The sequence below is a fragment of the Aythya fuligula genome, chromosome 5 (assembly GCF_009819795.1).
Source record: "Aythya fuligula isolate bAytFul2 chromosome 5, bAytFul2.pri, whole genome shotgun sequence".
NCBI classification, from domain to species: Eukaryota; Metazoa; Chordata; class Aves; order Anseriformes; family Anatidae; genus Aythya; species Aythya fuligula.
This window is the reverse complement of record NC_045563.1, coordinates 44098315-44122430: the sequence shown is the minus strand read 5'-3', so window position 1 is coordinate 44122430 and position 24116 is coordinate 44098315. Positions and strand designations below refer to the sequence as shown.

The 24116-nt window shown below is 37.4% G+C and overlaps 1 protein-coding gene across 1 annotated transcript in view; it reads right to left on the bottom strand.

Annotated features, from left to right (window-relative positions):
• Positions 1–24116, bottom strand: part of NUBPL (nucleotide binding protein like) — an 89670-nt gene that overhangs the window by 57405 nt on the left and 8149 nt on the right. Inside the window, exons 4-6 of the mRNA XM_032187648.1 lie at positions 14711–14801; positions 1018–1057; positions 840–930 (exon numbers count right to left, since the gene is read on the bottom strand). Of these exons, the coding sequence (XP_032043539.1) occupies positions 840–930; positions 1018–1057; positions 14711–14801 (222 nt within the window). The remainder of the gene's footprint in view (positions 1–839; positions 931–1017; positions 1058–14710; positions 14802–24116) is intronic.

The window sequence follows — 24116 nt, the reverse complement described above, 5'->3', positions numbered from 1 at the left end:
TAGTATTTCATGATTTTCATGTACCTGTCAAATGCCATCCAAGAATGCTTAGTGCTGCTGAATAAACAAGCACATACAGGAATGCAGCTGTAGATAAGCACAGACACCTATACATTCAAATTCTTAGACATTTGCAAAATATTCTTTAAAAATACACAAAAATGCATTAAAACGTGGTGATCCACTCATCAAACACACAGAACAATGACTACATAAAGAGAATAGATAAACACAGTAAGCTTCAACTTTTTCTCTTACCTGGAAAGAAAATAAAATTCTCTTATTCTCAGAATGGTCATAAGGTAACTGAACATAAGTGGAAGTCATGATCATAAGTTGTAATAAATACTTGAAATGCACAGGAAGTAAAATTAAAAAAAAAAAAAAAACAAACATTTTTTTCTACTTTTCTTTACAAACATCAGTTCCAAAAGGCCAGAAAATTGCAAATCAAAAGACCAGTGACAACATTGTATGAGTTCTGTACCACCAATCTTATTAGTTCATTTGAGATAAGCTCCAGGGATTATTGTTTCAAATGCATATTGCTTGCAGTTTGCCTGCTGTGAAGCTTTCATTAAGTAAGCAAGGCCACAAATGGCAGTTAGGTCCATGACTCTTGTCAAGTGTCCACAGGAAGATTTGTGCCATTTGGTTCTCCAGTGAAAACCTTTCTATTAAGTTACTGACACCGAGAAAATGATTCCTTAGTGCACAAAACATGTTTCAGAAGTCTGATAGCAACACAAGTCCATATAAAAGATCAAGACAAAAATTTTCACTGCTACTTTGAAACAATGTTATGGTTAATCACGTATCAGTTAGATATAAATCCTTACTTGTCTCAACAATTTCTCAACAGCCGACATGACCATGAGTCCTCTCCACACAACCGGGGCGGTCTCGTCTATCAAGAAGCCCATGGACATGCTGAAACAACACAGCACAAGGTTAGCTTTCCAGCACGATACCAAGTATATCTGTAAAGAAACTTGATTTGAATTGAAACATGCTCACCATGCGATTCCATAGTTCTTAAGGGGCCTCATTAGATTTTCTAAAACAAAAGCAAACAAGTTTTTTTTTGGAAGGGTGTTTTTGTTTTTTTGAAGAAGAAATAAGTTTAGACAATGGTTTCCTTTTCAGAGCAGTTTTCCCTCCCTCCCAGCAGTATTTGTTTATTTCCCCCCTCTCATTCCTTCAGTTTACATACGTGTATACCTTTGTCTATTCTACCTGAGACCCTAGCTCCACTTTGTCTTAGTTTGCAACAACTGGGATCACTGAGGTCTTGCCAGAATAACTGTGTATTTGCCCATATTATCACTCTCTGCTGCTGAAACCCAGACTTCACCAGCTTATAAAAAATCCCCTTGGCTACAAGGCACAGATCACCTATTTGTCCACCTTCTACTTCTGCAATACTTAGATAACTGCTGAGTCATTTTTATCAAAACAAAAGCAAAGTCCTAAAAAGCTCTGAGATTTTATTTATTTATTAACTGCGCTACCAATTAATCTTACAAATCAGAGGACCATTCCCTTTAAAACACCACATTTCAGGGAATTCCTCTTATTCCTCTTTCTACTGTTTGCTTTGAACCCCAGGTGAGAGGTACAAAATAAAGCCACCACTACATGCTGGTAACAGCTCTAGATAAGAAGTCCTAGAGGAAGTCTGCAGGACTTAGAAACATTTCTGTAGGAACAATATATGTTTATTTGGACATTACAAAAGTTATGTCCTTGTCATGTTCCATACTCCTATGCTTTCCCGTGTCAAGAAGATAAGTGGAGAAATATTGCAGTTGTTCTGCTGGCAAGGTGGTGAGGCAGCAGAAAGTAAACAAATAAAAAGGTAACATCAGTGCATACAGAGCAAAACTCTCCAAAAGCCAAAACCTCCTCTTTCTTTATACTCTCTGCCATCTCAATTCCCACCTTAACTCAAAATGGCACACGTGCTCAGACACACACACAGAAGAACCAAATGAATTTTATTTGAGCCTATCCAGTTTATTTTAAGAGCATGTACAGGCAGGAACTAGCAGAAAACTGCAAGAACAGTAAGCCATAAAAATTATATTACAATACATATTTTGACAGAAACCTTTGATGCATCTAAAGTAAATATATATATAGCAAAATCAAAACAATGTGGGTAAAATGCTGTGCATTCAAAGCTGAACTCCAAATTCAGACAAAGCAACACCCAGGAGCATTCAAATTAAACAGCTAAAACATACAGATGAAAGCTTTCAAGCAATGAAAAGTAAGCAGGCAATCAAGCCATGTAATTCTGTAGAAATATGGTCAAAAATAAATTAGGTATGGTTTTTGTATTCACAGTATTTTGGTTTACAAATCAAAAAGACAAAAACAAACTAAACAAATCACTTGCATGACTACTGTGCTGTTACTCAAGAAGAGAAGGGCTTGGACTGATTCACTGAGCTAGCTCAATACACTTGTGTAGTTCTGTTCAGTTTGCAGTCAGGGCTGAGTTTTGGTAGCATTATACTGTCTACCCATATTTCTAGTACTCAGGCTTACTTCTTCCCGCTGCAAGATTGCTTGGCTATGAAGATGTTGATGACATTTGAACTTGAGCCTAGAGACTCCTTTATGCACTGCTTTGGTGTCCTTGTAAACATACATACTGCCACAAATTACAATCCTGTTAACAGTCTTGAGAAAAAAGATTGCTTTCATATTTACCTACAAAAAGGTTGTAAAAAAGCATCAGCAACAGTATATATTATTGCAGCATCAAGGTCTGCTTCATCTTTACCATTAAATAGGAACAATTTAAAAAAAAAGGATGAGGGAGAACCAATTCTTGACTGCTCAGCATGTGAGGATGAGGAACTGGAAGATAAGAAAGGAAAAGCTGCAGAACGTCTGAAAACATAAGAAACTTCACCAAAATATCATGCAACTTCTCAGTTCAATCCAGGTGCTTTAATATGTCAGTCAAACATCTGAGACAATCTCAGATCCACTACCTGCACAGTTTCTGCTGTACATAGCACAGGTGCAACACACTAGCCTCACACAACAGACACAGCTTCATCCTTCTCCTCAGTGGGTAACAGGAGAGTTGCTGTGGGTACACAAACACTGATTTACAGAGTAAGCAAAGGAATCTCTGTTGCTAAAACGCATGCATTGTTTACTTCTCAACAGTAGAGATTCATTTTTATCAAAACTGGATCTTATATCTTGGTTAATACCAAGGGCTATAAACTGCTCAGAAGAGCAAAACTTAATCAAGTTTACATACTGCACAAGAACAATTCCCAACCTGCTGTATATTCTGGCTATAACATTCTGCATATTCTCAAAGTAATACAAAATACCGCAAAGCACCCCACTGCCTGCCTACTGCTAAAAAGCATTCTTACGACTATCTGAAACCTAAAGTGCTTCAGTGGGCTCTGGTAATCACCCTTGTCTCATCAAAAGCAACAGGCATTCTTCCTCCTTCACCCTGGGTCTCACAAAGATTTTCTAAAGCATAACATGTAAAGAAGATTAAGCGAAATGAGTTCTCAGTAACATCTCTATTTCCTATTTCTTTCAGAGTACAGTTAACACTTCCTTCTCTGTTATCAGATGAGATGCCTACTATACAGCTTCAGAAAACCAAGAGAAAATAAAATAAATCTAATTTCTTAAAATTGTAATAGACACAGCCCTACTATGCCATCTGTGTTAAAAGATCAGTTTCCTTGTTTGCAAACTGTAAGCAAGCTCAATGGCTCTAAATTAAAGGGTTCTTTGTTTTCAGTCAATGTGCAAACCCAGATCAATAAGATCAATAGAGCACCAACAAACTACCAATAAAATGCCTTTTCTGGTAGGGCACTGGAAAAAGCAAACGTGTGCAAGCTCATTAGAGCAGTTCAGCAGATGGCTGATTAAAAGTGTTGTAGGATTGGTCTGAGGACTGGGCTGTTACTCCCTGGGGGAAGAATGATGTTGAAGGCATTAGGATGGATCTTCTGCATTTGGTAAGAGGTATGCTTTGGGGTTTGAATTATTTTTTTTTCCCCAAATGCCAAGCCATGCAGATCACCCTAAGGAACTGAGTTCTTTTTCTCTAGAAAGCCTGACATAGCCGTTTGTGCTGTGCTAACCTGTGGTTACCATCAAAGTACATAGCTATGAGGCCTATAGGCATGGACATTTCAACTGTTGGTTTTGTTTCAAATCTGTTGACTGAAGCACTAGAGCAAGCAGAAGCTTCCTTTCAGTCTCATCTCATCAGGCAAGTATAGACCATTATTCCAGAAGGTTTTGATGTTACATTATACCTCATTAAGAGGCATCACACTGCTTAAGAAAAATAAAGGCAGCCTATTACATGGATGTTATTTCTGTAACATCCATGTAGGGAGGTAGTATCTCATTTTATGGATGAGAGATTGTGAAATCTGTGCTACAGATTATTCAAGATTCCTGCAGATTTGGAGACCTGTGCTGCATCCTTCCCAAAGGCAGCATAGAGCCATGGTTCCACTAATCTCCAATGTTAGAAAGCATGTAATGACAACTGATAAACATTCAGTTTTATTGCTGATGTTGCTTATTTTCCCTTGAAACTGAAAGAATTAAAATAAAAGCAGCTAACCTAGGCGTAATCGGTATACAACAGAAAGAAGTAGGAAAAGAAATCACACATCTTGTCTGTAATACCTCAGTCTCTGAATGGCATTTTAACATCTCACATTTAAGCATTAAAACAGCAGCTTTAGAAATATATTTAAAAGTATATTTCTATTTCTAAATAGCTCATAACTTTAAGTATTCCTTCATCTTCCATTGTATTTTATTAAAATAAAAATCCATGCAGCAACTCCTCGGCATACAATTATTGAAGTTTCAGCAAGCTGGTACTTCTTCACAGCGCACAACAAAGCTAAAGGTTCTGCTGCTGTTTATACAGCTCATCATTAGCTGAGATTTTCATGACAAATTGCCATTTTTACTCCTCCTCACATCTCAGCCATGTCTCACTGCCTCAAACACAGAAGATGTATGGCACGACAAAGCACTTTGCCACCACGCTAGTCAGAGAATGAATAAGACAGTGCAGAATATGCTGTGGATTCCAGTACATTAAACAAAATCATCTGAGACAAACTCAATTAACGTGCCATACATATAGACAAGCTGAAACAGATTTTCAGCATGGTCACTTGTAAAATCTGAACAACTTTTTGCATCATCTGCTTTTCAATTGTATACAATTTCATGCTGCAGTGACTACGGAATATTCTATCAATCTAAGTTAGGGCTCCAACTTACACAAAACTTTCTGTTAATCAGAGCAAACAGTAATTTTCATATGGCTGTTGCTATGCAGAAGTATAAGGACGTTATTTGCAGTCTAGTTTGACAGTCAGCTCTCAAGATCAGAAGCCTCTAATGGGAGGATCCAAGTTCCAGTGAAGGACTGGAAGGCTCCAGACAAGGCAGGGTTGAACACAGATTTCTAACAAACAAGAGAAAATAAAAATAAAAAATAAAAAAGTAGATAACTTCAGTAGGTTCATAGAAAATAATCATCTTTAAGCTGTGGAAAAAGGGGACATAGGACAGGAAAGGAAACAGACTAACAAAACAGTGGGCTTTGCTGGTGTCAATAGAATTGTCTCACACCACCCCAGATGCCTTTGGGAGCTAAGAGGTGTGCAGAGGCTTTCACTGAGGGTACAGGTGAGCCATACTTTCTGAAGGGGTAGCTTCAGCATGTTAAGAATGGTGCAAGTTTCCCATGGAAAGGCAACTTAATTCCACCCACAGCATGGTGATGTGAGAGGAAAGCGAGGTGCAGGGGAGGGGGGCAAGCAGCACGGAGCAGCCGGGCCCAAGCATCACATGAGAGAGCAGCCACCAAGCCACCTCAGAGAGGCAGGCTGCTGTCACCACAAGGTTGGTCAGAGTCACAAGCATCATTTTAACTGCTTACACCAGAAGCCCAGAATATTCTATGGCAAGTGACAGACTAATTGAGACTTCAAGTTTGATTTCACACTGCTACAAATTTATTTGAAGGACTGCCTCAAATGTATTGCAATTTGTATTTTAAGCTTGAAAGCGGAAGGCTGCGATTTCCCATTACGCCCTGTGCTAACAGTGTTATCTAGCCATGGAGGCATCACAAATGCTTAAACCAAAGTAAACCACCACAGAGACTCGAAGAACATTATTCAATACTGGCAACACAATTCAAGTTCAAGAAATAAATGCACAAAGAAACATGGCTTTTTCCAAAAGATTTGCTTCTCATATTTAGTTGGCCTAGCATTCCCATTAGGTTTTCACTACTTTTTTCCTGCTGGCAGACTGCAGAGGCAACAAGGCTCTGTGAGAGGCTTTTCATTACCAGAGTGGGTTTGCAGCTGTGAGATGAGTCCTACCCAAAAGCAAAAGGTCTAATTGCTTACTGGAAGATTATACATCCAAATTAAGCCTGGCAAAAGCAAACAGCACAAGGATTTAGTCATATCTTTGTTATGTTTTTAAGCATCATTAGCTTGTTAGGTTTGGAATAAAAGCACAGGACTAGTTTTTATCAGTATTTTATGAGTATTTATCAGGCAAGTTATGTGAAGCACAGCCTTGCTTCGGATGCTGCTGTGAAAGGAGGATTGCCCAAGTCAGTCATGTAACACAGGACAACAGACACGACAGAGTACCACGAACCCAAGGGACAGACATTCCCCATGCACTCCCTTCAGTTTAAGATCTAACTTCAACAAAACCCTGCAGTTAACCAGGGGCATCCACTGCTTTCCAAGAAAAAACATGGAACTCAATATATCTGAGTCAGTTCAGCCTTTTTAGGCTATATACTGTAATCAAGACAAAAAAAAGAAAGTGTCAATGAAAACAGAAGGAAGTAAACTGTTCAAATGATTATATGTAATTTTAATAACTGTTGAAGCTGCTGGATGCTAATGACAGATGAAAACTACAGTAAACTTGTTAACTCTCCATTTAAGACAAACAAATAAAGTGTTCTTTGTGTATTAAATATTCCCCTCTGCATTTCTCATGAATCACCTCCATACATCCTTTTGTGATTTTATTCCTATTTCACCATTTGTAAAATGAAGCTCAGGATTCTTTACAAGACTTATGACTATCAACTAAATCAAGGGAAAGAAATGTTAGCTTTTAAATTTTGTCACTTTTAGCCTCCTGTCACTATAGGGAAAGGATTAAAATATATTTTTCTATTTTTGATGTATTCAGTTTTATTCTTTCTCCTGAACAAGCACTCAGTTATACTGTGGAGAAGGGATACAGCAAGAAAACCACAGAGATAAAGCATGAAAGTGAAACTGCTAGATGAAAATACCGAGAAAGTTCAGAATTAGTTACAGTTCTTTAATTATACTTCTTACAGATAAGAGGGATGGAAACATTTACATGTATTCCTCTGAAATAAGCAAACAGGTAAATAAATGTGTTCAGTGTACAAAAAGGAAAATGAATCTTTTTTTTTGTTGTTTACATACATACAATTAAATGCATGTTTACCATTTTATTATAATAAAACCATTTTGCAATTTGGTTCCAATTTGTATAAAAGTTGAACCTGATGAACCATTCACATCTTGAATAGTAAACGTTGTAATATTGTGCTAGTCATAATCCATATCAAAACATTTATAATTACCACATGACAGGGTTTACAATATGAAGAGTAATATACTCTGCTTTCAAGTACCTGACATGTTGACATGTATTTGCTTCTCGTTGTGTTTCAGTAATTTGTTGCAATAGCATTTAGTGAAATTTCATTTGCCCCTTATCCAAAAGGGCTGCTCTCAGTAAAAAATTTAATTACTACACACTATGTTCCCTACCTTATCATCTTACTTTTTTTTTTTTTTTTTAATTTTAAGTATGAATTGTTCAATAATGAAAAAATAAATCTTAACAAGTTAACTACACTAATTGTTTTTTCTTACTTTTTAAACAGCAGCTAACAAATACATGCTTATAAACAATCCCTTGCAGGGTTGGTGTCATCTCAAACTACACAGGCAGTCTTAAGTCTTTCAAAACTATAAATCTAACCCAATATGGTATGATTACTATCTAGATATGTGATTTCAAAATATCTAGTGAAACCAGAAGAGAGTATTTTAAGAGAAAGTTAGCTGTTGGTTTTTTGTTTTTTTTTTTGGCCAAACATAAAATCCACTTAAAGGAAAGAAGAAAAAGAAATTTAAAAATAAAGATTCAACAGCAATAGACGCCTTTATTGTAGTTAAAACAGTCCTTTTTCCATACTCATCCCCAAAATATTTTTAATTCCTTTTCACTTCTTGATCAGATTGCCATTATACTCCTTCTCTACGTCCTTTCCCCCAAGTAAAGGTCACCATTTTTCTTCCATAAGTGACATCAAAAATTTCCAAATGAATCAAGTTCAAGGTTAACTGTTACAGGTTTGAGGGCAATAGTCAAGGTCCAGAATAAATAATTTAACATTTAAATATTCTTCTCATTTTCAGCTACCTCATGACACACGAAAGAGCCTCCAAAATAGAAATACAACTGATTACAACATTCTGAATTACTATTTTGTGTTCAAGACTATTTGAAACAGATTTTCAAAGTGCCTGTGTACCTATAATGCCAGTGGCTGCAGCTGGAACTTTTGGAACTTACCAGTCCTGAATAGGAAACAAGAACACCACCAAGAAAAAGTATCCTAGAAGCCAAAAAAATAACCAGGTACTTGGGCAGTGAGCCACTGCAGAACTGCTTGGGATGATCCCAAGAAAGCCCATTTCCCATCACCACACCTTTCTTTTGTTTTCATTTAAAATTATTTTACTTAATGTAGGCTGAAATACCTGTACAGCATTGCTGTGTTTTCTCACTTTTTTGTTTTCATTGTAATAGCTACTTGAATTAGCCTCTCAAACAGAAAGATATTTTTATACTAGGCCAGAGTTTACCATTTTTGCATAACGTAAACAGTCTATTCTCAATGCATGCTTGCCTGAGAATATCAGATGGCTTTTTGGGATAATAAGGAAAGACATTGACCTCAAACCAGTCTTCTCACCAGTGCATGGATTTTCAATAAGCAATGCCACTGACTGCAGCTGACCCTCTTCTGTAATGGAATCAACACAAACAGTTTTTGCAGCCCAGACATGTCTGCTTAGTCTCCAATTAAATATCATGAATAAGGATGGTGCAAATAGCATATGCTTTTTAGCAATAGCTAAAGGAGAGCAAGTTAAAAGGGCAGACTAAACTTGCCAGCCTAAGGACAACAAACAGGTACGAGAATCAGAGAGGATGTGAAGTTTGTCTGCTGAAGTGAAAAATTAGATTAAAAAAAATAGGGATGTTGAATGTACTTGGGAAAAAAAAAAGTCCCATTCTAACAAAGTCCCCTGATAAACCCAAAGAGGGTCTGGCCCTGACTTGAGATCTTCAGAAATAGAACTGCATGTCTTTGTAGCCCAACAAATCTGACGTGTGACTATTCTCCTTCAGCCACCTACATAAACTGTGAGAAGACCACACCAGCAGTAAAAGACCAGCATTCACTTCAGACTACTTTCAACATAGAATCAGTAACGCAAAACATTAAACTACGTACTATTTAACACAAATCAAGAGGCAGTAGCAATAACAAAATGCCTTTTTTGAGACAATCAAATTTAGTTTTTATTTGAATTAATCATGACAAAGTTCCACTGGTAAAGCATAAAGGTGGTGAATACAAATTCTGTCTTTAAAATTCATCTCTCACATATAACTGGGGAACTTCAGGGTTACCTGAACAACTACCCTATCAATATACCATTACCTAACTAGGGAAAATAACCCCAAAATGGATCCCCAGATCCCTTGATGACTATTTCACGTAGACATCTTTAAACAGCAACTACAGAGCGTATTTTAAATCATCCCTTTCTGTTAGAAATTCTGATATTAAACTGAAGAGCAGTAGATACATAAATGTATCCCAGGGAAAAAAAAATGCAAATATCTATTCCTGATTTTAGAATTTTATCAGTAATTGCATTTCTGTAGCTCCTGTAGTATTATTAGCTTCAGTAGGGCTGCAACACACCCACTGCTTTCATTCTCTCAGGAATTACTTCTCAATTCCAAAGTTTGAAAACACATCTACTAGTGATCTTTTCAATATACTACTTAACTAAGAAATAAAAAGGATACTGAAAGCATCACAGAATAGCAAAGCTTCAAAATATTAAAAGAGCACTCAACTGCCATAAATAAAGAAGTCCACCACAATCTTCACAATCATTTAAGTGAAAAAATGTTACATTTATCCAGCAAAAGGACAATATCCTTGCAGCTGTATGACAGCTTTTACTTTCTGCCAGGTAGTTTAAACGGTAGAGTAAAAAAAGAAAACAACTTTTGCAGTCCACTAAGCCAGAAAACAGCTTTCAAGTACCCTATTTGGGGAAAAAGTAGAAGTAATGTTTTCATTACTTGTGTTAGAAATGTTGATCTGTGTATATACTGTAGCTGATGTTAGTATTTATCCCATAGTTACATAATCCTCTATTAACTAATTAAATTCAGTCATGAACTTATTAACCAGGATTTCCCTGACCTTGATGAATTACAAGTAATTCAAATGATACCCTATTAAATGCTAGCAGACTTTTTCCAACGTACTCAAGTCTGCAAGATTAAGGTAGTGGAGTACCTTTCATTTATACAGACTCTCTCCTCCCTGGGAATTCCTAATTCATTTTGAACTGAATTCATCACCCTCTCTGTCAACAATCACCTGGAGTGCACAGAGTTCTGCCTGGGGATGGCTGAGGAGCCAACCAAGAGCTTATGGGTCAGGATTAAATAGAGGGCAGGGACATTACAGAGAGAGCCTGCTACAGGACACTTGACCGGGAAGCCCAAGTGGATGAGACCCTCCATGGACAGACAGGAGAGCGACATGTTAACAAGCCCATGTTCCCCATGGGGGACTTCAACCACCCTGACATCCATTGAAGGGACAGTGCAACAAGGCATAGGCAAGCCAGGAGGTTCCTGGAATGCACTCGTAATATCTTGGTCTTGGGAAGGGTCACTGCACCCTCAGCAAGTTTGCCAATGACATCGAGATGTGCAGTGCAGTCAACACACTGGAGGGAAGAGATGCCGTCTACAGGGACGTGGTCAGGCTTGAGAGGTGGGCCTGTGCAAATCTCACGAGGTTCAACAAGCTCAAGTTCACAGTCCTGCATCTGTGCCAGGATAATCCCAAACACAAATACAGGCTACACAGAGAATGGATTGAGAGCAGCCCTGAGGAGAAGGACCTGGGGGTGTTGCTGGAAGAGAAGCTCAACATGAGCTGATAATGTGTGCTTGCAGACCAGAAAGCCAACCATATCCTGGGCTGCATCAAAAGACACATGGCCAGCAGGGTGAGGGAAGGCATTCTACCCCTCTGCTCTTGTGAGACCCCACCTGGAGTACTGAGTTCAGCTCTAGGGTCCCCAGCATAACAAGGACATGGACCTGTTGTAAAGAACCCAGAGGAGAGCCACAAAGAAGATAAAGGGGCTGGAGCACCTCTCCTATGAAGACAGGCTGAGGGAGTTGGGATTGTTCAGCCTGAAGAAGGCTACAGGGAGACTTTACAGCAGCCTTCCAGTGCCTACAGAGGGCCTGCAGGTAGGTGAGGATGGACTTCTTGTTAGAGAGTATAATGGTAGAACAAGGGGTAATGGCTTTAAACTAGAAGAGGGTAGATTTAGATTATATATACAAAGAAATTCTTTTGGGCACTGGAACAGGCTGCCTGCAGAAGCTGTGGCTGCCCCATCCCTGACAGTGTTCAAGGCCAGGCTGGATGGGGCTTTGAGCAACATGGTCTGGTGGGAGGTGTCCCTGCCCAGGGCAGGGGGGTTGGAACTTGATGAACTTAGACAAACTCCACATTTCAATTGTAGTGCGACTATAACATTCTCTATTCAAATGTAATAATTGCTGCAGATTTATTTTGTATGGTACCAAGCATCCCTAATCCCTCTTTGACTACTACATGTGAGGGGAAAAATAATTAGGAATCTGAGTGCAAGAGTGATCAGAACCTCCTAGAACTACTGTAGAGATTCAGTAACAATGAAGGCTGCTACTCATCATTTTCACAACCAGGTCTCATGTTGTGGACAGAAATAGTCTTTAAACACAATTGTTGACTGCCATGCTACTAAAATGTTTTTAATTGACTTACTGATAAAGTTAACATTGTTAATACAGATCTTTAATGTGTAGAACTGTTTTCTGTCATAGTCTACGAAACAAGAATTGTTCAGAGTTTTATTCTTGAAAATAAAGATAATTAAATGATCTAATAAGAAATTAGAAAACCAGGCTAAACTTCATCAAAAGGGTCACATATATACTTGTAATATATACATAAATGTAGATAGAAAAATATGTACATACACGCACACCCCTACAATTGATCTTTTCTTGCAAGCATATCCTATCATTGCTACTCACTAGAATAAAGTTTGATGTTTACATTGATGTTTACAATTAAAGTTTCCTATGCCTTTCAGTATCCTACTTTCACAACCAAATCATCTTGATGTCAATACTTTCATTGTTGCTACTCCACAGCTTCATCAACTCCACGGTTATACTGCACTGAAAAGTAAACAGAATTCCTGAAATGGAAATTGCACCCCTTAACCATTCATACTGAATTGTTACATCATTTTCTCAGTAGACTTGTGTTGTATGTCACGCTTTTGAAATACGCTAATCCATTTGCTGTCGCTTAAAAATGAAGCATGTTCTTAAATCCTGGTATTATTTCCTTGTACATTCCATATAGAGACAGAAAGAATGTATGTTTGCAATCAAAATGTGTTTACAGGCCAACAGAAGCAATTTCAATTCAGGGAAATCCTCCAATTTCTGTTACACTGAATGCTGTGTTTTTCACAGCACAGCAAACATGCCAAGACAAAAGCGTACAGTTAATTTTCAGCTGTATCCTCAAAGTATCTGCAGACTACAAAGTTTATATATCACAACATTGATCTGTCCTAATACCTAAATGTATATGTTTTAAGTCCTTGCATTCTTAGCAAATAAGATGTTATGACCATATGAAATAGACTGGGCAACTTCCTCTTTATTTGTGATATAGATTTAAATTTGGTATGAGTTCATAAAATACATGGCCAGATTTGTAAGAATTTCAAAGCTAACCAGCCAATTTTCTAGCAGTGAGGAAAAAAGATGGAGAAGTAACCTTTTACATGATCATCTTTAGAAAGGAAAAAGTAACATCTGTTAACAATATATAACCTAATATCATATAAAAAGGAAAACAAGAGATAAAGAAGACATTGCAACATAGTCCTTTGTGCTCATATCACATAATGCATTTCAAATACATACATACATATATATATACACACACATATATATGCACTTATTTATATTTTACAGGAGAACAGAGCTTATATGACACACTTTCAGCAGGTCCCAAATTACACGAGAATGCAAGGAAGTCAAATCAGGTAGTATCAGGAAGTCAAACTGTACTGATGATATGTGAAAAGATTCAGTTATTTATTACACAATGGAGTTATCTTTCACCTTCAAAAACTAAATCAGAAGCCCGACAAATAAAACCAAGTAATCTCTTTCCCTCTGTGAAAGTATCTAAATGATTTCTACATTTGTAAGCTAGGTACTTGAAAAGTACTCAAATGGATCGTCACCTGTACAAGCATACATCTTCTCGTCCACCTGCAGTGCATCTGTGTATAGAAATACATTACTACTTCTTTCTCTGGACTAAAGGGTGGAAACAGAAGGAGACAGACAGTAATCCTAAATTTACTGCATCTAAATTTTTCAGAGGAGCAAAACAAAGCACTAAAACCCTATCATCTCAGAGGTTAGCGGGATAAAGCTGTTCTTCAATTCCACTCCCATTTGGCCAAAGTGGAAGTTATGTTTCTGAAAGGTGAACAGACTTAATGTAACCTTTCTACTTTGTCTTCCTTACTTCTCCCTAAACTCTCCTGCCTGAATTTGCTTTTCCTCACACCAGAATCCTTCCCAACAGAAGTAAAATCAGAAGTTTCGTCTACTTCTGGTACTCACCATGACTGTTTTTTCTAAACTCACAATTCCAGATTAAAGAAAAAAAAGAATCTAGTGGCCCTGAGTATTTGGCTGGAGAGAGAGATATCAAAGGCAACCATTTCAATGACATTTTGAATAGACATTGTACTAACTACTGTAATGGTCTCTCTTATTTCCTAGGTTAGTCTCCCTCCCCAACACCCCCATCCCCAGACTACTGTTCTGACATAACAAACAAAAACAAAAATATGTTCTACAATGGGATCAGAATCTCACTGTCTGCAAGTCTAAACCCACTGACAATATCCTTTCTTTCCTGGTTACCTTTTCCAGTCTTTTCAGTAATAATCCATGAAAACCTCAAAGCCTGTGGACCGACATGAACAAAGACCACAAGTACGCTCGTTGCTTTCAAATCTAGTTTGGACAGCTATCTCATTAACAAAAATTTAAGAAATGAATACACTGCATTTACATCTTCTGTTTGCACCCCCTTCCATGCCACACCAAGGAGGCACATCTATGCTCATTCCTGAACAATGAAACAACATAAAAATCACTTCACACTTACTTGGTGTTAATTCTGGGTTTCCTTTAAGGTTCATCATCTTTGGAATTGAAGGCCCGTATATGTCTGCATCAAGCAAGCCAACTTCTTTTTTCTGTGTAAGGACCAAAGAAAAAGTATTTGTCAAAACGTCTTTCTTCCTTTGTAAGCAAAACCTTAAACTGCCCACAGGAAAAAAATAATAAATAAATCTTGACTTCCAACATAAATTATCACCATTTCCTTTGTCTATTTTGCAGTTGATGCATGAAAGTTAGTATTTCTACATGTTTTACCAGAGGTCACAAAATCTAGATTCTCAAATCCTCACTTGCACACATTTTCTGACTTACCATGAAGACCACAGACCATTATATTAAAGAACGCTATAAGCAACATTCTCTCTATTCAATGTACCTTTACAGAGGAATTTTTAAGGGTATCAAATTTCATCGTAAAAAAAAAACAACTATCAATGTTCATAAATATATATTGAGATTGGAATGTAGTTAGTGACTGTATAAGGAATGTGAAAACAGTAAGATGGATTTATCTTTAAGAGGCCATAGTAAACTTTGGCAGGCATCAAAACATCAAAACGCAAGTCTACGAAGGCAATTAAGCAGGTATAACACTTTAATCAAATGCATTTACACAAAGGAATGCTAAAAATATGGGTTTATTTAAACACATATGGTACACTACGCAATAAACTTCAAACAAAAGTTATTTCAGCTATGCAGTCTAGACTTTCAAGATTCATATCTTTTTTTTTTTAAAAAAAAGTACATGCACACATTTGGTGAAAATTAAAATATTTTTCCTACAGATGGCAAGACAAGCTACCAATTATCAAGTTCTGTAAACTAAGTAATAAAGAACAAGCTCTTAAGAGCTGAACATCAAGCTTCTCAAATATAAAAAGTTAACTGTATTCAACATTTTGCATAACTGCAAGCAAATATGTTTAAGGGCTTGTTCGAAAGGTTAATAAGGCAACGGGAGCTTTTCCAACAATGCTGAGTCACACTTTCACTATTAATGTTTCAAAGTGTGCGATCCATTTTTTGAATAAAGATTTCATAGTTCAGTATCACATTAAGCCATTTTGTTATCATGACTTTGATGGGAAAGATGGAGAGAAAGATAAAGGCTCAGTAATAAATATTAAGCGTGTGGTTAGAAGAAGAGCTTTAAGAGGCTTTTAATGCAGGTCCACAGCATCCTTACCCTTGAAGAGGATATCTAAACAAGTACATTCCTCTGCATCAGTTTATTCAGTTTGTTTTTTAAAGCAAAAATACACCTGGATTAAAAAACTAGTTCCAGCCCCTACTACTAAATAGATCTAAATTTCAATTAACTATCTCATAAAAGCAGACACCTGAGAAGCAAATCTGACCCTATTTACTAGAAAAGAAATAGGATTTAGCAGAGGTTTTCTACTTATCTTTTATTTAAACAGTTGATAGTGAACCCTTAAGACACCCTTAACAGCTGATCAATTTAATGTGTCAAATTTACCTAATGTAAGTCAAATGTATCTTCAGTTTTATAGCTGAGAAGTAAAAAATACTTTATGTGATCTATAATGTATTTAATAAAGAAATAAACTTCACCACAAAAAAAAAAAAAAAACACAACAATTTAATTTGGGTTTAGTTATTCAATATACTTGTTATTACACACAGCAAAGCATACATAATTAAATGGATTATTTCATACAGATTTTTAATGCTTCTTACTTTATAACATTCTGTGAAAGCTATTACAACAAAGTGCAGGAATTATTTTGACAAATTATTCTACCTCTTGCCTACTGTATGAAAGCCGCAATTTTAGAAAGATTGAAAAGACCCATTTTAGGTTAGATTTCAAAGACATCAAAAAGAATATTAGGGCTTCTTTGTTCTTGTACAAAACGCATATTTTAAAAAGATTAGCAAGATTCATGACTCAGTCCCTTTATCTTTGTCAGCAACTAATCGAACCCATCAAAACATAATCTAAGGGCTGTGCCACCTAATTACATCTCAAATTAAAGTAAATATTTGCAGAAAAACCTACATAGTGTTTTAAACCTGACTGACATTCTTTCCTTCAACTTTTTGAGGGTTCCCCTCCAACCCTAACAAGGATCATCAATACCCACTGACTACCCGCAACAGCCTTACTCCTCACTACAATTCTGTCTTCAGCCTGAAGGGAATGAAGATTTAGGGAAAACTAAATTAATTAGATTGACTTTGTGACCTCCTGTGCATAGGCAGATCTTCACCACCACCAGCTATTTATTCCTGGGAGTCTGCAGGACAGAAATCATGTCTGTCTACTAATGTACTAAGTTTCCTGAAATTAAAAAGACATACACTGGAATAAAAAAATCCCTCAATTATCTAGGAGAACTTTGCAAATACAGCTACTATGCCAAATTACAAAGCTGACCTTGTTTCAACCTAACAAAGCAAACCTGACAGTTCTCAAAAAAAAAAAAAAAAAAAAAAAAAGTCCATGCAGTTCCTCAAAAGCAGGCATAATGCCTGTCTCCGAGATATACTACTTTCGTTCTTGGATATAGCTCAACAAAACTCATCTTCAAAGAAGAGGAATTCACAGATTCTCCAGTTTCTACAGCTCATGTTAATGCAGGCAGGAGTGTTCCTGAAAGCAGGGCGCTTTCCACAGACTGACAGAAGAAAGTTCTTCTGGAAATTCTTCTTTAAATCACTTGCAGATCATCACTAAAGATAGCCTATAGTAGGTTTTTCCTCACTGAGCAATCCCACATGTTACATAAAAAAAAAAAGTTCACATTATCTAAAAGTAGCAGCTTAGAAGAAAGCATTGGCCCAATAAGCTAAGGTTTTGGGTTTTGTTGCCCTCCAACATCACTTCATCTGCAGCATGTAAGTATCCCTAGAATACCACTACCACCCCTATTTTCAAGGTTTAATTATCTCAGAAAAGCATTATGGCGTCTACCTTCTAAGACAGGTCCAGATCATCTCTTTCAGCATTTACACAATGCTTTAAATTCCTCAAGGAAATTTGGAATGCAGCTGGATGCTACTACATGAAGCTGTCAATTGAACTACCAATACAAGCTACTTCCCACGCTGACTGAAGTTTTATCTAAACACATGATTTAAACCATTCTGCAGGAAAAGGAGGCAGGTATTACATCTCCACCATTTTCTTCTTGCAGCTCTATTTTCTGCTTATAGAAGTATTTCTTTCCTGCTCTATTAACAAGTAACATTTCCCCACTCCAGCTGGCATAGCCATAACCAGGTTGAGAACCGCTGTTCTGAAGTTCACCACTGCCCATTCCCTCCCACCTGCCCAGCTTTGGAGAAAGGCTGACTCAATCTTTAAGTTCACCACACTTCAGAAAATACCTCTTAGAGACCTTTATGTTTTGTTACCTACCTGCACATTTAAAACAGTTTAAGCTCTGAAGATAAAACTGACAGTGTAACCATTCCCATATGTTTTAATCATGCACTTTAAGTCTCTGACATATGGCCAGCTACTTAGAAAAAATATACTGAACACAGGCAGAATTATAGAAACTCTTCATAGTTAAATTTGTTACATCAGCCAGTAAGAACACAACATTTAAAAAAATATATGTATTTTCTTGCCACATACAAACACAGAACTAATCTCCTGGTATATTCAGCAAAAAGTATATTTAAACACTGTATGGTAACATACAGCTTCTTATCAGTACTTCTAAGGTTTTTTCCCTTTCTAGTTTAATGATCTCTAGCATAGGCTAAGTACTACTAGGATTTGTTCTTTCCTGAAAGCTGGCACCAATATTTCAGGTCTCATCAGATCATGGGTCAGATCAAGATAGCAAAAAAAAAAGAAATAGAGTAAAGGACTGTGGTAAAGAACTACAGCTCACCTTCATCTTCTGCTTTTACATCATTGACTATGTCACCATATTTACTTCACTGACATTAATCTTCCCAACAAGATACTCATTTTCCCAATTAGACCTCCCTGAAGATGTCTGACAAATATTCAGCACAAGATCTATACCATCACTGCATTTCTTACCCCAGTTCAAATTTTCTCGAGTTTTTGTTCTAATTTATCAACTTGTTTTTATCTACATTAAGAAATGAAAACAAGGTTTTCAGTCATTAGGCACAGATTCTGTATTTATAAGAAAGCTAACTGCTCCATCAATAGATAAAGATATTCTTGCATATATCACTGAGAGTCTTACAGCTTCATACTGTGCAGCATGCAATTTACAGGCATATTTTACCTTTATTAAAAAGAGTCTTTCCATCTGCTTCTTGTCCCCAGCAAGATTGCCGACATAATTAAAATTCAATTTAGCCTTTGCACTTGGACACTGGCTTGTGAGTGATAAAGATTTGCATTACTACTTTATCCTAAATAAACTGGTTTAGAGCTCTGGACATTGTTGAGTTAAATCCTTTAACACAAAAAGCACTTGCTGAAGGCCGTATTAGAACATAGCCCCTCTGTATAGTGGCACAAGAAGGTCTTCCAGAAGAAGTAAATTTTGCCTCCTTTGCTTTTCTGTATGCAGATACAAAATCACTCAATTGTTATGTTTGTTCTCTTATGCAGGTGACTTTTACCATACATGGTCCTTGTATAGATGTAGGTACATACCAGTGATGTATCCCTCCTCCTATAAACTATTTTAGCTTACACTGAAGAGTTGCTTACTCTCATATTCTTCATTTAACAACAAACAAAACTCCTACATAAATCTTTCAGGTAATATGAACTATGAAATCAATTAGATTTTCCAGTAACAGATTTTTTTTTTTTTAACCAAATGCAACCAGTTCCATTCATGCATCACAGATCAGTCTTCCACACATAATTTTGTGTTAGAGAAGAATCTAGTGATATGCATTGATTTCTTCAAAGTCACCAACTGCTTTATTGAGGAACAAGCCTGATAAAAGACTTTATGCCAATGAAGGGGAAAAAGAAGATCAGCTCACAAAGATCTGCTATAAATAGCTGTTAATCAACATAGCCTACATTACTCCTAAACATCCAGAGACTCTTAAACAGCATTAATTTCACTTTTGCTCATCTGTTATGAGATATCTTTTCCATACTTGGTAAAACACATGCATCCCCACTGGATTTGAGTAGATGATACTTTACTTTGAAGTAAACCCTGCAGACCAGCAGAACTCCCTGGTGTTCAGCCTGGAAAGGATGGAGACACAGGTTAATGAGCTGCCGTTGTACTGCGTGGGAACGATTCTGTGCACCCGCAGCAGTCCCAACATTCAGCAGCTGCAGCCTATTTCAAACAACTTCAGCTTTGCTAAGTGATGGTGCCAGCTATTTTTAATGCTGGTGTTCTTAATCCTCAACCAGTGACTCTCAATTTACCCTTCTAATGTGGTTATAGAATTAAAGCTAATCCCAAACTGCAAGCAGCAGCATATAGGACAAAAGGGAACTTAAAACCAGGATAGGCCCTGGATTCACCATTTGACATACTGACACATTGAATAGCCATCTTTTAATCCCTGATTCTCCAGCTCTTTCAGCTGAACACTACTTATGTGCCTAGCTGTAAATTGGATTAAAGCCAATAAAGTCCAACTACAATTTTGTCATTATCTGTCCCAGAAATGCAAACTTGCTTTCAATACCCATTCTTCTGCTGGTTTAAAAGCCCTTTTTCCTTCATATGAAGATCTTCTAGCTTCCTGTCAGGTACAGAACTTCTCTGGCATTTTTTTCCTACAACAGCTTGCAGTAGCTCCTACTCGGATTTCTCTATCATCAGGTACCAGTAATTCAATTTCATTTGGCCTTACACATCTTATATCTGATTGGGGGAAAAAAAACACTTCATAGAGCACCATTTTTAAAATAATGGTTAAAAATGCACAACAGTATCCCAAACGCTACCACATCCCTGAGGAGGTGCCTCAGTGCACTCCCAGCATGCCAGATGGTTGTGGTAAACACACTCCACCTTGTGATGTATATTCTTCAAAAGACTTTTTTGTCCAAATTAAGTATAGTAATTTGATTAAAATAAAACGTTTTAAGAACTGCATGTCTGAGACAACTTTTACTATTTTTTTTTAAATTTGAAAACGGTCAAATTTTTCAAGCTTTATTCTCTCGTTTTCTCAGCTGATCCAGAAACTGAGCTGTCACTACCAGATAACCCCAATCAATTCTCACTGCCATCTCCACCTTTATCAGCACTTTTCAGCATTAAGAAATTAGCCTGAACACCTATCTGTAGCAATTAAAGCCTCCCGATTCTCCAAGCAACAAAGGCTGCCTTAAAAGATGCCTAGAAATCAAACCGAAACAATTAGGAAGGGTGCATAGGAGGAAGACAAAACAGGTCAAAAGCTTTCCTTCCAGCTGCAATTACTCAGTGATGAAGCCCATTGTCCTCTAAATTCTAGACTTTCTCCCCCTCCCTGCTTTTGAGCCATTTCAAAATCAATGTGTGTTGTTTGATTCATGTTTGGACACCATTTTATTATCCCAGAAGCTTTTCCCATGAAGACCCTTCTCACAGCCACAGTTTGAAGCCCCTGCCCCACTGCCATCGGCCCAGGCTGCCACCCCGCTATGTTGCTCAGCAGCCAGGGGGATCCTGGGCCATTGCAGGCCCACACATAATGGCCTAATGGCCGCATGAGGAAGAGGCCTGGGGGCATTCCACATTTTGGTCCTAATCCAGTCCTGTAACCCGTAACCCAGGGCTGGGCTACAATGCATTAAAGTGATGTTTGCCACTCATCACCTGCCCTAACTGCTCTGGGCAGAAGCCATTTGCTTACACTTACCTGCTGATCCATTCCGTGTGATTTTACTGCTTGCTGCTCTGTCCTTCACAACACAAAAAACATTTCACCCTATAGTGAAAAACATACATCTTCTTGGAAAGAAAAAGAGAGTCAGAAGAAATCTGACAAGGGAACTTGCCTCGCAGTGACAGCACAAGCATGCAGCCTCCCAACTGGATTTGTGCCATCCTTAGTCATGCACAGCTGGTGTTTGCTCACTAAAATACTCTGTTCATAAACAAGCAATCTCTATCCTATTATTGCTGGCATCTATTAATTCAACTTGTTTCTACTATAATAAATCGTCTCTGGCCAGGCAGCCTTCATAAATAGTCATTCTAGTCTGAATATGATTTGTCCTGGCACAAAACCCAAAAATTCTCCTCAAGTGCTCCTATGAGAGCACGAATGACTGCTGGTACATCAAAAGAATGAAAAAATCTGCCACCAAACTAAGCAAGCAATTAAAAATAGGACACAGGAGCAAAACTTTAGTTATTTCTTAACATAAAAATAAAAACTGTATGATTTATAGATCTTGGTACAGGCACAAGAGTTTACACAAATCTTAACCAATCCATCCACAACAGGTAACCCAGGGCACCACAGTCTAACAATCCAGAAAGTGTTAAGAGGCTGCCCTGCTCATCTTCTTGGCCTTGCATCAAAAAGGGAAAAAAAAAAAAAAAAAAAAAATCCCCAACACACACTACTTGGACATGGTATCTAGGTATCTAAATGAAATCCTGTCTCAGAGTTATTTACTCCGAAACCATACGGGTAAAAATGTGCCAAGCAGCCTGAGCATCAGCATGCAGGACTCCAGCTCCTGAATTCTAATCCTGGCTCTGCCAACAAACAGTGCCAATGACAACAGCCAAGGCTCTGTCGACTCCTTAATACTTTGGACTACCATTGTAATACCTGAAAAAGCTTCCATGTTAAAAAAAAAAAAAAAAAAAAAAAATCAGCTACTTATTTATAGAAACAATAGTTCCTTTTTTTTTTTTTTTCAAGCTGTATAAACCAGACTTTCAAGAGACGATGGAAGGAAGCTTTCTTTTATCAAGAAGACAAGAAATTCCTTCAGGCTTTGATTGTTAATCTGTTTCCAACTTATGACACTATCAAACAACAATAAGGTGTCAAAGCTGTTACTAAAAGCAGCAAGAATCTACTCTAATCCAATCTCCTCTGAAAGCATCTTCCACAGATCTCCCTCCCCAGAAACAGTTGTTCTCAGTAGCCTGTGACCTGTATAATCTTAGAAGAATAACACTTGAAAGATCAGAAGACAATGTATTTTTAAAGTCATTTAGGTCCAATATAATAGTTACTTTGAAAATCTAAACATTGAATTTGTAACAGAGAAAGACTGTATTTAATGAAGGAATCAAACCACAAACCTTTATCGTCATGGTGACCTTTCTACTCAAGTCCTTTCTTTTTTGCCTTAAACGATACATCACGCTCAAGCATCAGTTTCTATAAATCTGTATTTTGCTTATAAGAGACATAAGCACTGTCATGAAGTTGCGGGAGGCTGCTGCTGAAGGCCTGATCTACTACCACACTCATTACCATCTCCTAAGAAACAGGTGAACTTAGGACAGTAATAAAGGGAAAGAAAACCACAGGAAGGCAATGCACAATCATTAGTTATTAACAATAAAATGAAGAAGCCACTGCTGCATATCTGAGGTCAAAGAAATTCACTATAAACTTCAGCAGGAGGCACCAGTGAACTCTGGAAAACAGCCTCCTTATTTATTTCACTGTAACAAAACTGAACATTAGTGGGAGCCCTACAGCTGAGAGCAGTGAGCAATCCCAGCCTGGATCAAGGTCCCAGAGATACTCATTTCACAATTTTTAACTCACAAAACTACTGAATTGAGATCAATGGGAGCTAACAAATGAAAACACCAGCAAATTCAAGCCCAAAGGTTGAACACAAACATGTATGCCATCATTTTATATAAAAAACAGATACCCGTGCATGAACAAACAAACAAGAATTGAGTTCCTTCACTTCAACTTACTTTCATGTTTTACATCTCGTAACTACATCAATGAAGAACAAATGAAGAGACAAATGAAGAGCAGCACCTTGTTAGATTGTAGCCATCAGTTCATGCAAGCCACAACACTTTCATCTGCTTTTCATTGCTTATCATCCACCAGACTCTGGCCTCCAATTTCACACCACCACATAATCTTAACGTCAGAAGTGTCTAGTGCATTTTATAACTTAACTCTCTTGGCTCAGTTTCATTTATAATTATTCTCAGCCCTGAATTGCCTAATAACTCCAGTAACAACCTCTTCAATTGTTTGGCTATGGTCTCTTATTTACATGCTTTACAAGTATCTTAGCCGGTACCGACAGTTATGTGCAATTAGTAGACATGGTTTCCATGGAGCTACTCAGTGACCATGCCACAGCACAGAACTCCTCGCAGAATCACATTTATTTTGGAAAAGTATTACAGCAAATGCCATGTTTTAAAGTTAATTAGAAGGAACCATTCAAGCAGTTTTGCTTTTCAAGATGACAGATTTTTCTCCAAAATCAAATTACTCCAGCAGCCTATTTA